Here is a 15356-nt window from a genome sequence, read left to right as displayed (position 1 = left end):
GAGCGTTTCATAGAGGCTAATAGACGATACAACAGGGCTGTATGACGCCGGTAATTGCTCAAAGACATCTCCTTTCTGTTGAAAAGGTCAGGCACCAAGCTGTTGGCTCACTGAATTAAATTCCCGTAGATCTATGACACTGACGCGCAGCCAATGTCGCAGCAGCAAAGCCGGTGAATTAGACGACCTATCTTACACGGCGGTTTTAGAAAGCCTATTAAGTTATACCTTTTTATTAGAGCTATGACTTCTTAAGTCACGGAAAGCTAGGTAGGCAAAATGGTTGTATTAGACTGAAGCTTGCTAGAACTAAGATGACCGTATCCGTGGCGAAAGATAAAGGATTCCTTTGAGATACCCCGCTGAAAGGCTCGGGGCATGTGAGCCTGTTGGTGCGCGGGCTCGAACAAAGCCGCGTAACACTTTTATTAAGATATTAATAATTTAGTAAAAGCATTGGGCTCCTCCAGCCCCAGGTCCATCGAGAAACAAGGGCCTTTCCCATTGTAGTCGCGAGCTTTCCCGCACATATTGATGATATGGTAAGAACCTTGGCGAGCCTGCGTAGCCCTCGGCACATCACCAGTTTGTGCGAAGCTTGTCGTGTCCACCATCGTGCCCCCGAGTCTCCTTGCATTAACCTTATTTCCTTCTGCTATACCGTGCTCTTTGTCGTGGCCGCATACTACGGATGTTCTGGCAAAGAGTGCAATAGTCTAAGCACCTACCACACTTAGTCAAAGAGTTAGCATCAAGTTCATCAAAGACTGTTCAGCTTCTCAGCCATCAGGTTTCTTTCATGGTTTCACTTTGATCAGAGGAGGGTGTGAGGAACATGTATATATGGGCTAAGAGATCCTCTCAACATAAAATATTTAGCACTCAAAAACCTCTTACAACTATCATCAAACACATCTTGAATATTTCAGCAATCTGACACCTCGTCTTCCTTATACCAACAGCCATGTTGTCATCCCGTTCCACCACTGCCAAGGTTTCCTTTAATATTGGCATAGAACTCGATTCCTTTGATGGAAAACTCCCAATCCACCCTCCTATTGAACAGGATTATCAGGTCGATACTTGGGGAGTCGCACCCGTACATCGCAGTCAGCACTTTGAGCTCATCGGTCCCAGCTTTGATTTTGCCGATGTGGCTGCTGGGCTCCCCGATGTCGAGGCTGCGGTTGATGCGGTTCGCCAGGATGGGTCTAGTTACCTCGAGAAAACCCGCGGCGTAGCCGTCAGAGTCGGCATCCAAGGAGGCATTTCGAGCGGCGAGACGACCCTACTCACTAAAAAGATCGCCACCCTGGTCATGCTCTTGGAAGAACATCTGCTCACCAACCTGACACGAGCCCGATCTCGCAAACACTACCTTGTGAGCATGGAATCTCAAGTGGCTAAGGGACCATGGCCGCAAGGCAACGTTGTGAGCTCCTACTATGACTCGCACGTACCTCCGATGGCAACCATTAAGCCAGGCTCCTGGTGCAACGAAAAACTGGAGAGCATGTACCTCAATTTCCGTTTGATATGGTCAGCGCCCTCACTATGGGAGCTTGACCATCTCCTCTTACGTTCGTTTTCACCCCCGACAGTGTGTGACTTCTTCATGCTGTCTCCCCGAGAGGTACTTGTGGGCGTTCTACCCTGGGCCCTCGAAGAGAACCCCCAGGACCCCGAACCCTGGTGGAATCTCGAGGAGCTAGGGAAGCTTTTTCAACCCTACAGCGAGCGGGATCCCGAAGATGGCTATACCTACCTGTACTTCACATATCTACAACCAACACTTGATCACACGCTACTCCGCAATTGGGTTGAGATCATTGCAGGCATCGTTAAGCTAGCCCTAGCTAGTCCTGACGAGTATAAGCAATGCCTTGAAACTATCCTCACGATCGTTTATGACTATGACCGAGGCGAAGAGGCTTGGGTGCTGCTGATGAAGCGTGTTCTCGAGCTAGAACACCGCATTCCGTACTGGCGGAAAAGCCTTGAATGAATTTCTGTCCCAAACTACACAAAGATAGGCTGCTGTCGGATGGCATCGACATAGATTCGTGATTTCACATGCGTTTTTACTCCTAGCTAGTTGCATTGCTTTCTAATAGAACCCAAGATCCTTCACCCCTGAATGCCTCGCGCCTTTGTAGTAGATGTCATCTCAATGTTCGTTCCGCCATCGGTGACCCGCATGAGCAGTAAGCGCTGGCTAGGAGCAAGACCTCCTCATCCTTACATCTGTGACGCATGCCGATCATCTCTCCAACAGAGGGAGTCTCGCTCTAGTTCACTCACGTCTCCCGCTCCAATCTCTCCCTCTCAGCCTCAAGAAGGCTCACCACGTCCATAAATTCCCTATTCCTTGCCACATCCAGGAGACCCCGGCCGTCCGCCATGAAGACCAGTGATCGCCAAGGCACGGGCTAGGGGGGCGAAGCGTGCGTCAGTTTTGTATGGTCAAATGAATACAAATGATCCACTGCAGCTTCAGTCTCGGCCAAGATCCTTCGGGCACTGACTCGTGGGGTGCGGCAGTGGTTGATGAGCTGACCAACACAAGGTCGTCGTTACGTGACGTGTGTGAGGAATCTGAGGCTGGAGGGCTTGTTTAGCGCTGACCTTCGTGCAAGTACACACGCAGGGGCAGGTCATGCAGGTCCTGTTGAAGGCCTCGCATTGTACATGTGTTACTTGACCGGCCGCCGCAAGTATGAGTCGAGGATGTGTTGCCTCCCCCGGAAAGGTCAGAGCACTGACACAGCTTCGCACTCAAGGGTCTACTGTAGACGATATATGCAGAAATCTCCAGGGTTATCTCTTCAATCATATCACCTTAGGTTTGGTGCTGGCCAAAGACACGGCTGAATGAATGATATTAGCAGCTTTCCAGCACTAGGCCAATAGGCTAGTCAGGGAACCTGCAGAACCCACAGGTGATCGACACGCCTAGAGATCCCAGATCCTTGTTGGTGAGAAATACGGCTCGCCATCTGCGGCAAGTCGACGACTCAAAGCCACCCGCTCTTGTCACTTTTCTAGCCTCTCAACGGCTCCGGGGGTAAAGAGGATCGCTCTCGCTATGGCCGACCGGGGTAGCATCCTCCAGCATGTGCCCTGCAAGAGGCTCTGTGCTCTTCGACGCATGCCGATCCCTGAGGGACTAGATCTGCCGTGCAAGTCATATATCACCTAGAAGGTTTGAAGGGGCCTGCCTCGCTAATCTGTGTGTTTTTACTTTTCTTTTTTCAGATGGTGTCAGAATCTCTTTGCTTTTTGGTTCTTTTCAACGATGGGTTCCACAAAGATCCCGTCTAAGCAGCCAGACCTCTGGGCGGCAGAGTTTGTCACCTTTACGGCAGCGACGATCTTCTTAATACTTCGACTCGTTAGTCGTCGGCTAACGAGGATTCGACTATGGTGGGATGATTACTTTGCGCTGATGTGCTACGTGGGCTGTTGCCGTCCCTCCTTGAGAATCGCTGCTAACTGCATCAAAGACTATGGCCTTGGGCTGGCTAGTTCTTGTGCCTATCTGTATGTCTCAAATACCAGAACGAGGTGAAGAAGCGCTAACAGGAGTTTTAGGGATCCAGAATGGCTTTGGTCTGCATATCTGGGACATTAAGCACATGACCAAGGAAAAGGCTCTTTTCCAGACCAAACTACTCCTCTACATCGCCGAGCTGATGTACGCCTCGGCCCTCTTCTTCGCCAAAGCCTCCATCTTGAGCTTCTACTGGCGCATGTTTCGCGTCACAAACATCAAACTCCCGATCCAGATTCTTTTTACGTGCGCCGTCATCTGGATCATCATCCGAGTGAGTTGCCATAAACATCCACAGAAGCAACCGAGCTGACTTTTGCAGACCTTTATGGGTATTTTCCACTGCGTCCCCGTGCAGACGTTTTGGGATTCCTCTGTGAAAGGGACATGTGCCATCGAGGACTCCAAGTTCTTCTTCGGGACTATCCTCGTCCACGTCATACTCGACATTTGCATCTTGATTCTGCCCATCCTGCAGATCCGCAAATTGCAGCTGCCTGGACTACAGAAGCTAGGCGTTATGGTCATGTTTCTGTTTGGTATCATGTAAGTCGAAGGCCCAGTTGGTGGTGGACTTGTCTTGCTAACGGGCGCAGCATCTGCGTGGCCGCCATGGTCATTATCGTTGCTTCGACCGAATATGATAATACCTCTGACGATATGACGTGGAATCTTTCTACCATTGTTATTTGGGCATCGGTCGAGGTCAATCTTGTTACGGTATCGGGTACGTCTTCCTCGCCCCCTCAGCCCCCTAATCGTTAACAATCCCCTAGCCTGTCTTCCTACCGTTCGTCCGGCTTGTATCTACCTCTTCACCTGTACCCACCCCATCTCCTCTATCGGCTCGGGATCCAACAGCTATGGACAAGCCTACGGCCGCAGCCAAACCAAAAAGTCGATCCGCCTTTCGACACTGCCCAAGGGGAATGAGGGCGAGTCGAGCTCTACACACCAACTTGCCGAAACAGAGGCTGGCCGCGGTTCCGTGTCAGACTTCGAGAGCCATGCCCTTGATAGATATCGCGGAAATACATCTACAATTACTGGGCCGGGTCATGATGGTTCTTCGGATGATTTCCCGACAGGGTCGGCTTTTGGTGGCATCATGGTTAAGAACGAGACGACTGTGAGGGTATCGACAGCTGGTCAGCCGCATTAATCTAAGACAATAGCACTGCAAACCTAGGTAACAGGGAACAGAGTAATAAATTGATAGCTTCAATGCACTTTTTACAGTACAGCATCTCTCATTTTCCATTGTTGCCTTGGCCCAGACCAAGTGCCAATCACAACTGCCGCATCAGCATACGTACTCTCAGACACAGCTCGTCCTGATATTGCGGCATAATGGCACTTCAAGGATCATGCCTGCAGATTGAAGGACTGACCCACACCATTCAGTTCATCTCGAACCTGATGGGCTCTCAAGATGGACTCGTGATACGGGGGCAATATATCTGACACCATGAATTGCTCAAGGATGATCCAGGATCCAACTGTCAGAGGTCATCACCAACTGAATTCTACTCTCTGTGCACAGATCACTGAAACGGTTTTGAATATTTCTTGATACCCTAGTTGTGGAAAGGTTTCATGCAAGCCCGCAGGCTGAGCTTCATCCTCAAAGGAAAGCTACTCCAGAGATGTGTGCACGATCACGGTGAGCTGGAATCTTGATTCTATTTGCAGGATAATATTGAACAACTCTTCTTTTGCAAGATCCAAAAAGCAGAAGCTTGCTGTCTAGTCTAAGACCCCTTTTCACGCCTCACCGCTGTTTATCTTTTTAGTTACACCATTAACAAATGTTCGAAGCGTCTTTGGAGCATCATCCATCTCCATCTTAACTTCAATAATGTTAAGTCCCCTTCCCTCTTTCAGCCCAGGATCTTCAAAAACATCTCTCAGTTGACCCCAATTCTCGGCCAGAAACGTCCTCACAGGGTATGAAGGATCATCCTTGGGTGCACCAAAGTAGCTCGGGGCCTCAAGGATTCTCCAGGACTGAATGTCATTGTAGCTCTCGTTCGGACCATGGATGAGTCTCTCAATCGTGTAGCCACTATTGTTGAGAACAAAAATTATTACGTCCAGCTTGTTCCTGATAATGTCACTGACTGCTTGTGCCGTCATCTGGAAGCTTCCGTCTCCCTCGAATAGAATGGTCCGGCCAGGGCATCGTGTTTTGTCCTCGATCATTTCACTCTGTGCGAGAGCTGCTCCCTGGCATGCAGCAAGAGTATATCCAATGGAAAGCCAGATAGAAGAGTTGATAAAGACAGTATCATTTGGAAGGATGAGACTTTGGCTTCCATGTGTGGCTGTCCCGGTTTCAGCCATGACGATGTCGCCCTCTTCGATGAAGTTGGAGACGCGCAGCCAGAAGGAGTATTGATCTATGATGCTCTCCTTCTCTGGTGGTAGCAGCATCTTTTGCATGGTCTTCAGTGAGATGCACTTCTCCGGATAGGGTTCTGGGACAGAAAGTTCGCACGTCTTCAGATAGCCAACTAGCTTTCTAAGGATAGACTTGACAGGTAGAGCACGGTTCCCTCCAAGTGGAAGATCTTTGCCGCCCATTCCGATAGAGTACTCCTCAAAGTTCACCGTGATGTGAGGATCCGGTATGGTGGTTGAGCCAAAGGTGTTGGCATCAGAGTCCAAAGGACCAAAACGAAGAACCAAGTCCCGAGATTTGGCCCATGCTTGCTGAGCTGGTTCTCCCGCCAACCCGAGGATAGACCCGTGGAAGTTTGGTAGATCTTCGTTCACAAGACCCTTTCCTCCAAGTGTTGTGAGGGTGGGGAAGCCAGTTAACCTGACCAGCTGATTGATTTCGTCTGTCATCCCGAACCTCCCAGCGAACGCGTCCACCAGAATCATTGGCTTCTTGCTGTTTTGAATTCGAGTTGCCAATCGGCGAACGAGATCATACTCGAATGATTCATCAATCTTGGGCAATGAAATAGTGATTGGGGATGCGGGAGCCATCACTTTGACTTTGACCATGTCACAGGGTATCTGGATGTAGACTGGTCTACTCTCTCGAAGGCATTCCTTAAGCGTTGCATCAATCATCCGAGGAGCAGTCAAAGGATCAGTGAGGTTTGCCTGGGCAACTGTAACCATCTTGTACATGTCTGCAAAGATTTTAAAGTTTCCATCACCCAATGAATGGTGCAGACAAGCTCCAGCCTCCTGAGCGACAAGCGACGGTGTTCCAACAATGTGCACTACTGGAACTCTTTCAGAGTAAGCTCCCGCAATAGCATTGATAGCTGAAAGTTCCCCCACCCCAAAAGAGGTGATGATAGCACCGATGCCTTTGACTCTTGCGTAACCATCGGCTGCGTAGCCGGCATTTAGCTCATTGGCGTTGCCAACCCAGTGGATGCCGGTTGACTTCAGATAGTCCAAGACGGTGAGATTGTAGTCTCCGGGAACACCGTGGACGGAACCGAGGCCGAGCTGAGCGAGTCGTATCCAAAGATACTCTGCCAGGTCAATCTTTGGTGCCATTGTTGGTTGATGTGTTTGGTTGTTGACTTGAGAATGTTCAGGAGAAAGATTGTCGATGGCGATTTATAATCACAAGAACATGCAATTGCAAAGATCATGTGTCACAATTAAAATCACTGTTTTCATCACTCATAAACACGGCTCTTGACCAGCTCTTTAATACCGAGCCAAGGGCCCCAAGTAAAAGAAAGCCCCCACTCCCCTTATCGGCGGCAATGAGGCCATCACGTTATCCCTGCTGTATAACCTGATAGATACGCGGCAATCGACGGAATTGAGCGGCAAAAGGGTTCCCACAATTCGCGGAAAGGTCAGCGGGAGTCTGAACAACAAGGCCACGAGGCTCTGCGGATCAAGAGATTTTGGACAAGGGCGGACCGAATGGGGGGATTCTTGGCAGAATCAACACGTCTCGGGACCGGCCGGAAGAGGCAGCTGTTCTTTCTGTTGAGATCCTTGTGGGCCGAGTCAGTCGAGTCTTTTATCAGGATCGTTGGCAGTGTTGGTTGAGTCATGGTTATTTGGTAAAGCTGAGAAATACGGGCAGAGGCTGACTGATCCATTGCGTGATTGCCTTGGCCTCCTTCACATCCATGCAGCTCAATACGAAGAGATAGGTCATATAGGAGAATATGTGGTGTCAAGATACATTGGCTTATGGCGCCTGTTGAGATGTCTGTCCTTGATGCTCTTCCACGTTCAGAGAGGCATAGCTCTTGACCAGATTCTTCAAGATATGAGCATCCACATCTTCCTGCTTTTTAACAACGCTCACTGGCCAATGACTCCGAACAGGTTGCATGTCGTCCAGTTCGTTGACCGCCTCTTGTTCCTCTAGGCTCATGGTGCCTTTCAGCAAGGCGAGTTCCTGTGGTCTCATGCGGCCCCGGATAACCCGGAACAGCGCTTCCGCCAAGTAATGGTTCCGTCGTTGGCTGCATAGACCCTGTGCAATCAAAATGAGGGTTGATCGCAGTGTTTCAAGTTCGGTGGCAGGTGTTTCGTCTCCAATGGAATCGATGCAGTCATAACCGGTGAGCATAAGGGGGATAACAACAAAGAGATCCATGGCTTCGAATCCGTGTCGGAGATAGTAGAGTCTGACAAGAGTCTGGAGGTGTTTCTTAGCATCACCAACAATTTGCTGCGGAGAAGGGTGTTCGGTTGTCGTCACATCACACAACGGCTCGTAGAGGGTAAGCAAGAGGTGGTGATAGTAGATGCTGCCAGGTGTCAACAATGCCAATTCTGCAATCCTGTAGTCAAGCCATTGCCTTGAATGCAAGGTACTTACTGAAGTTGGAGATGGCCGGGAAGAACGATGGTCCTAGGCTGGAGCGGTACAGGTAGACTTCTATACCAGCTCTCCAGTCGTTCACGGAACCCATTAGCTTTGTCAAGAGTTATCCCAGACCCTTCCGAGTAGGCTGCATCGCAAATCTCATTCATGATGATCCGGAAATGGCATCTTGCTCGGAAGACGTGAGAAAAGTAGGATGGCGAGAGGCCATTGGTCATCGGATACTTTATCCATATCTCGCCGTACCATTGCACATTCCTTGCTGGGTCTGGTAATGCCCACTCTGGAGGCTTCTTTAGCAATGGCGGGATCATGAAGGAGAAGGCGACGAGGCTGAGAGGGTCAACACGTGTGCAAACTCTGGAGTTGACGCACTCACGATTCCCAGATGTACAAAGCCCACGCCGTATATGCTCTACCATTCTGCATTCTTTGACTTCGTACGTCCATCACGTCAAAGATTCGAAGCTCGTGAGCTAACGAAACAGCATGAATCCTGTATGGCTGTCCAATCTCATCCAGCCCACAGAGGTTGTGAATGACGCTGAAGAGTATACCAGCTTGTATAGTCGTGATGCACGGTTCTGCACATTCTAGCTCCCATAGACGCTTTGCTTCTGCGAGAAAGCGGTATGTAAGAGTATTGGGGTTCCAGTACTCGGCACGGTTAGAGAAGCCCGGGTAGCAGACCTGCGACCAGATCAGATGGGTCATCAACAGTGTTGGGGGGCTCATACACAAGCATAAGCAAGGACAATATTGACGAGGAGAGACGAGCAAAAGTCCTTTCGCTTCGCAGCCATATCCTCAAGGAATAGATCCTTCTGGAACGCTGCCGTGAATTGGTATTCGCAGCGGAACAGCACGCCGAGGAGATCTCGCATGAGGGCATCGTCATTGCACACTGGGGTCCATAACGATGGCTTGACGTTGGAGAGAAGAGGCTCAGCAACATGTGCTGCGTGAAAAGGCTTCAGGTAGAGGCTTTGTTGCTCCTCAGAGCCCAGGTTAGTCATGAGTCGGGGTGTAACATGGTCCGAGGCTTGACTCGTCGAGTAGAGCGAAGCCCCTTCAAAAATCAATGAATCGAGATACGGGTTGTCTCGGGCGTAATCTGCGGGCATCTCAGATCGATACGGGAACTCATATCGGAGCCTGGTCTCGGGAACTAGGGCCACTTGGAGCAAAAGATCGCCGGCCTTGACCTGGTTCAGAACAGTTTGGACGTCGATGCCGGATCTGATCCTCGTCAATATTTCCTGTGCATCACGCTCCGGAAGGGTCTTGAGCAGGTTGAAAATCTCTTCGTGGACCGTTGCTCGACCCTGCAGGTCATGGTGGTTCCGGTTGAAGGCCTGCATTCGTGACTCTCCTGGTCGCGTCATGTAATGGCACAAAAGGCCCTTCTCAAGACAACGACTACATGACGGTCTCTCACCAGAGCACTAGGATATAGATTAACCTTTGTAAGACGAGTCGACGGACAATCAAACCACCTTGGATTTGTATTTCCGGCACGCGTTGCAGGCCGCTTTCACAGTATTCAACCGCGATCTCGGCGACGGAGTACCCGTGGACGGCCCCGGCTCAATAGCCTGGGCCGGCATCAGACGGCGCAAATGCCTGTCTCTACCGGACGGTGTCTCATCAGACATGAGGGATTATCAGGAGCCCCGATGCTAGTTAGTTTAGGAGAGTGAGGTCTGTCGGTTGTGGGCGAATGAGGCGGGGAGTTGAAGGGAGACGAGTGAGACAGAATGACGTCATTACCGTTAACACTCTGCGTATCTGAGTTGGGACTCGAGAGAGGCCAGGACTATCAAAGAAAGGCTTATAGATCTCGAGAAAAGACAAGTGCTTCAGAAAGATGCTTCGGATTTTGTATCTGGTGAAATCTCCACGATAATATCATATTGATGCGTGGTATCGGCGGGGTTTGCATCACGAGACCTGTTCAAGTGTTGGAGGCGTTACACCACCAATAACCTGTCGACGAATCAACCGGAGACATGACTGTGGCTGCCTCAATATTTTCAGCTCCGCTGGTAGAAAGATAAGTGGTTGTCGTTAATAGCAGTGACTAAAAGATGTCTTAAACCAGAGTGACCTGTCAATTACGGATAAACTTGAGCAGAGTTGTTTGCTTATCAGTCCGTAACTCATCCCGAATAACATATCGAAGCACATTTCAGGAGCACATAGGTCTGGGGATCCCAAAGGCTCACTCTCTTGTCTAGACCACCGTATTCTGGTTATAAAGAAGACGATATTCAGTGTAAAACTGTTGGTTGGAGCATTCGCTCAAGCTGCTTCGCCGTTGACTTTCACCCAGATCAGAAAAGACCTACCCTAGAAGAGATAAGACAATCCTGCGAAATCATGAACAAGAGGGGAACCAACTCTACGATCAATGCAGATAGAGAAACTAATAACAGAAAAGTCGAAAACACGCGTCAATAAGCCCGTGGGCGAGAGTTCATTTGTACCAATTCACAGGCATCTACTTTTGAGTTCCTTCCTCAAATTATTCCAACCTCGACATGAGTTAAGAGACTGCTAGCACGGAGTCATCTAGTCATAATTTTGCCTCATCTAAAGAATTCCAAATACATTTCTTCAAGAGTATCTTTTGGTCTTTGTCGTACTTCTTCGTTGACCATGGCCTGCATACTCTGAGTCTACATACTCTAAGTAGGGAGGAAACTATCCGCCACCCCCCCCTCCCTGATTTAAGAAGACCTGAACTGCTCCTGTCCTTGATAGTAAACCGTTTTGAAGCCAAGATTTATGCGTGCGAAAGTGTACAGCGACGTAGGGGCATTGCGAAGGTTGACCTCTTTCGACTAACAGTCCAAGGAAGCTGCCTATAAGTCGCCAGAACGGATCGTTTGGGACTAATGGGTCTATTTGGATTCTCGCAATTATTCCAACAATCACAGCGAAGAGCCAAAAGACTTATTCTCGAGGTTCTGAAGCCAAGGCGGCTCAAGTTCCCGAAGCCAAGCTAAACTCTGAGGCGTGCTTGGCAACCCGATCCTGTCTGACTATAAGCGAGGCTGCTAGACCATGAACCTTTCTATTCTCACCTCATCATTCTAATTTTAGAGTGGCTGGGTTCCGAGGAGCGTAAGAAACGACTAGCTCGATCTTTACCTAGTCAATCTTGCAACCCTGTCAGGGCCAGGAACATGAATGAGACTACCCGTTACTGGCGTCGATGTTAACGCCAAATTGAGCACCCTTGAAAGATCGATCTGTGAGGAAGCTAGCTTTGGCATTGATGGCAAGGTTGTTAACATGAAAGCTTGAACCAACAGTGAACACTCCGTCAAACTAGCTCTCCAAGATGCTAGGTAGACATTTCAACACTTCACGTTAGCTAGGGCCAGGGGGAAATGTGGGATCTTTATTTCCAGCGACAGCAAGAGTTGCAATTGTCCTTGCCAAACAATTTTGCGTCGAGAGTAAGAAGGCGGCAATGGAAAACGGGCCGATGCTGGCATGTAGTTTCTTGTTTCTACCCGTTCTAATCGACTCCATTAATGACTATCCTCGTTGGCAACGGCGCCAACGTTGGGAAAGTGGATGACGATGGATGCATCTTGTTGCACGGAGGAACGCCAGATGCTCTCGGCGTTTATTAGCCGCAGCAAAAGGATTCACTTCGGGGCTGACACTCGAAAGCGAAGCGCTTAAGGTCCTCAAAGTACTTGTCAAATGGTACTTTGTCCTATCATTTATTGACAAATCGGCAGAGAACGACTTGGCATTCTTGAGACAACTATCGCCCAAGCCGCCAGTTGTAAATCCTTTGGCGGTGGGCATAAAGTGTGTCTGGGGCGGTGTAAGGCTGTGTTAGATTCGGGATAAAGACTCCCGCCAAGTCTCAGCCATGTCTACAGATTCAATGAGATCGCCAGACCTCGGCAGACAAAGACACGGGATAGTCGGTTCGGCAAGATCAATTCACATGTCCGGAGTTGCCTTGAGAGTCGTAAATCTTGTTCATGTTTCTGGATAAAATGAAACTCTCGACGTGCCATTCGTATAGAAATCACCCACGATGCGACCTATCAAGGCGACCGAAATCCACAATGAATTGAATGTTCATGCAAGAACCCCGCCAAGAATTGTCAGAAACCGGGTGCATGCATAAGGGTCTTTTGGTGCAGCTATCAGGCTATCCTTGCCTCTGCCTGTAAGCCTTGCTTGGGGCTTGATGCAGGCTGACTGTAGCAGTGAATGTGGCAGCAGCAGGCTGTGCTTAGTTGAATGCCGTCAGGCTCACCGTCAAGATGGCTAACAATCCTTTACTGTAACCGAATTATTCGCCAACATTTACGGGCGGGTGTTGGCGGTGTGAGATGAAGGCCGAGTGTTTATGCAAATGCACAAATCATGAAACAATTGCCCATGCTGAAACGTCGACAACTCATGAAAAGACGGCCTCAGCCTTTTGACCGTCAATGCATGCATAAATGCTCCTACTGTAAAGGTGCTCGAGCATCTGGGCGTTGATGCAGGGCTTGAGCGGGGTGCAGCGCGTGCAGCAGTACATGGGGTCAGCTGAGCCCCCGCGGTGCAAAAGTACGGCCGGGAGTTGTCAATGACAGGGTCTAGACGGTTTGAGGAGACACTGTGAATGAGCTCAGAGGCTCGAGATCAATGACACAAAGGTCAGTTGACTAGTGGACAATAGACGAGGGATGTGCAAGATCAACAGGAGCTCCGAAACAAACCGCTGGTGGAGTGAGTACCCGCTCGCTGATCGATTGATTAACCCGCGGGTCTTTGCTCTGCAGGTGACAGGCGGGGTACTCGCTGCAAAAAGAGTGAGTACGGGAGAAAAAGATAAGACGAGACAAACAGTCAGCTGGCTATCTTGGCGTTGGTTGACAATGGGGATGGCTTGGATGGCCGACACAGCCGAGCAACAGCTGAGGGTTAATAGCTCATGAACCTTGTGAGGTTGGGAACCCAATCCAACCTAGACGAGAAGAGAGCAAGGGTAGGTCGGGGTTGGTTATAGGTGATCGCCGACCGACCCTCTTTGTTCCCCTCTCTGGTGACCTGACGTCAGATTCTAGGAACTCAATTCTCGCTGACGTTTTCCGTCCCTGCCCATCATCAGCATTCAGTCATCGTAAAGAGCGGGCTTTGACCAGGCTAGCAGAGGGGGGACCAGGTTCTAGGCCCGCTCGTATTGTCGTTCGCGGCCTCCCAGCTAGCCACCACCTAGAGGTCACTGATCGGATCTAGGGAGCCGCCCGCCCCCCTCCATCCCCAGCCACAGGTAGAGTTTGGAACTAGGGAGATAGCTATTCTCCGTCTGCGGGTTTGCCGTAGCAACTGCACACCAGTCTCACATGATTGCGCGTTCTCTGTCCCCAGTCCATTACCCGTTCTTCTTTTGAAGGGGTGTCTGTGGACCAAGACCGCATGTTCCATCCTCGATTGGACTGTCGTAGAGAGGGGACCAACAGGGGTCAGCCAGAGCCAAGCAATGGCTAGTGGGGATCCATTCCTCGTTTGGGCGTGCGTGGCTTGGAGACAGGGCAACCCGGGGTTGTCTAGTCGACGCACGCGCAGGGAATACGAGCGGCTAGGACCCATGGTCTGATGGATATAAACCGAGGCTGTGAAGTGGCTAGAACATCTCCAACCAACCTCTTCTTCACTACAAAAAAGGCGATTGGCCTCCGGTTCCTGCAAGATCTCGTCTGAAAGTGCGTCCTCACCACTCCTCCCCTCTTGAACTGACATCCATCAAACGCAAGCCACTGCGTGACATTACTGACCCTTGATCTAACCCATCCCTCCCCCGCTGTACCATCGTTCCACGACGCAACCAACCGCAAAACGCCTCCAATGTTCTCCAAGGCTCTCTCCGTGGCTGCCCTAGCCCTTGTCGCACCTGCTCTGGTGTCGGCCCAGACTTCGACCACCTGCAACCCTCTCTTGGCCAGTAAGTTACACAGCCAATCTGATTGAGATTTCTTTTTACTGACATTTCGTAGCCTGCCCTGCCGACCCTGCCTTTGGTAAGGACACTGTCCACTGCGACTTTACCAAGGGAGAGTGTGCTGCCTTTACCAACATTGGTGGCACTGCCATCGAGTATGGTGAGAAGGGTGGTGTCTTTACAATCCCCGGCCTCGGTGTCGCTCCCACAATCGCCACCGGCAAGTACATCTTCTTTGGCCGCGTTGATGTTGAGGTCCAAGCCGCTCCTGGCGTGGGCATCATCACCAGCGCTGTGCTTCAGTCTGATAACCTTGACGAGATTGATTGGGAGTGGATCGGTGGTGATAATGCCCAAGTTCAATCCAACTACTTCAGCAAGGGCGACATCAGCACATACGATCGCGGCGCCTTCCACCCCGTAGTCAACCCCACGGGCCAGTTCCACGTCTACTCTATCGAGTGGACTCCCTCTTTTGTCAACTGGATCATCGACGGCACAGTTGTTCGCACCCTCACCTACGCCGACGCCAAGGGCGGCTCAGCCTTCCCCCAGACACCCATGCAGGTCAAGCTGGGCACTTGGGTTGCTGGCCGTCCCGACGCTGAGGAGGGTACCGTCATCTGGGCCGGCGGTATGGCCGACTTCTCCCAGGGTCCCTTCTCCGGTTACTACAAGAGTATCTCTATCGTCGACTACGCCGGTGGTGATGCTCCTACGACCAAGAGCGTGAAGGAGTACATCTACGGTGACCAGTCTGGCAGCTACCAGAGCATCCGAACTGCTTAAAGAAAATAATGAAAGTTAATGAAAGAGTTGGATGATTTAATGAGACTGGTAATGAAAGAGGGGGACCAATAATGAGGCCGGCATCGCATTTGACATTTGGCATTAGACTATGAACATCAATCAATATATATGACCCAATTCATCAATTACTTGATCTCTGACGTGTGACACAAACATGAAATGGTCTTGCATAAAGACGGCAAGGTGACACGACCTGGACGGCTCACCGATCG

At 50.3% G+C, this 15356-nt stretch overlaps 5 protein-coding genes across 5 annotated transcripts; 3 read left to right on the top strand and 2 right to left on the bottom strand.

Moving 5' to 3' along the window:
• Positions 1-964: 964 nt before the first annotated feature.
• Positions 965-2005, top strand: NECHADRAFT_75935 (uncharacterized protein; the record flags this gene model as incomplete). The annotated part of the gene is made up of 1 exon (XM_003046281.1): positions 965-2005. The coding sequence occupies one exon, from the start codon at positions 965-967 to the stop codon at positions 2003-2005; it is 1041 nt and encodes a 346-aa protein (XP_003046327.1).
• A 1290-nt stretch (positions 2006-3295) lies between these two features.
• NECHADRAFT_33373 (uncharacterized protein) lies at positions 3296-4712 on the top strand (the record flags this gene model as incomplete). Its single annotated transcript, XM_003046280.1, has 6 exons — positions 3296-3454; positions 3504-3540; positions 3592-3824; positions 3873-4096; positions 4147-4277; positions 4327-4712. The coding sequence occupies 6 exons, from the start codon at positions 3296-3298 to the stop codon at positions 4710-4712; spliced, it is 1170 nt and encodes a 389-aa protein (XP_003046326.1).
• Positions 4713-5314: 602 nt separating this feature from the next.
• Positions 5315-7072, bottom strand: NECHADRAFT_32456 (uncharacterized protein; the record flags this gene model as incomplete). The annotated part of the gene is made up of 1 exon (XM_003045711.1): positions 5315-7072. The coding sequence occupies one exon, from the start codon at positions 7070-7072 to the stop codon at positions 5315-5317; it is 1758 nt and encodes a 585-aa protein (XP_003045757.1).
• Positions 7073-7814: 742 nt separating this feature from the next.
• NECHADRAFT_11983 (uncharacterized protein) lies at positions 7815-9946 on the bottom strand (the record flags this gene model as incomplete). The annotated part of the gene is made up of 5 exons (XM_003045710.1): positions 7815-8295; positions 8367-8705; positions 8767-9062; positions 9110-9817; positions 9869-9946. Coding segments are annotated over 5 exons (1902 nt in total), but the record flags the coding sequence as incomplete, so codon positions are not given.
• A 4106-nt stretch (positions 9947-14052) lies between these two features.
• Positions 14053-15264, top strand: NECHADRAFT_66036 (uncharacterized protein). Its single transcript, XM_003046279.1, has 2 exons — positions 14053-14337; positions 14390-15264. The coding sequence occupies exons 1-2, from the start codon at positions 14241-14243 to the stop codon at positions 15121-15123; spliced, it is 831 nt and encodes a 276-aa protein (XP_003046325.1). The 5' UTR covers positions 14053-14240; the 3' UTR covers positions 15124-15264.
• The last annotated feature ends 92 nt before the right edge of the window (positions 15265-15356 follow it).

Source organism: Fusarium vanettenii (genome assembly GCF_000151355.1).
Source record: "Fusarium vanettenii 77-13-4 chromosome 2 genomic scaffold NECHAsca_18_chr2_1_0, whole genome shotgun sequence".
In the NCBI taxonomy this organism is placed as follows: domain Eukaryota; kingdom Fungi; phylum Ascomycota; class Sordariomycetes; order Hypocreales; family Nectriaceae; genus Fusarium; species Fusarium vanettenii.
Note: the sequence above shows the minus strand (reverse complement) of the source record. Positions and strands in the feature narration are given on the sequence as shown.

What these genes read in the sequence shown, in the direction of transcription:
- NECHADRAFT_66036 (XM_003046279.1), top strand. Translation starts at nt 14,241, where the DNA reads ATGTTCTCCAAGGCTCTCTCCGTGGCTGCCCTAGCCCTTGTCGCACCT. An exon ending in CTGCAACCCTCTCTTGGCCA is followed by an intron (nt 14,338 to 14,389) that starts GTAAGTTACACA and finishes GACATTTCGTAG; the next exon opens with CCTGCCCTGCCGACCCTGCC.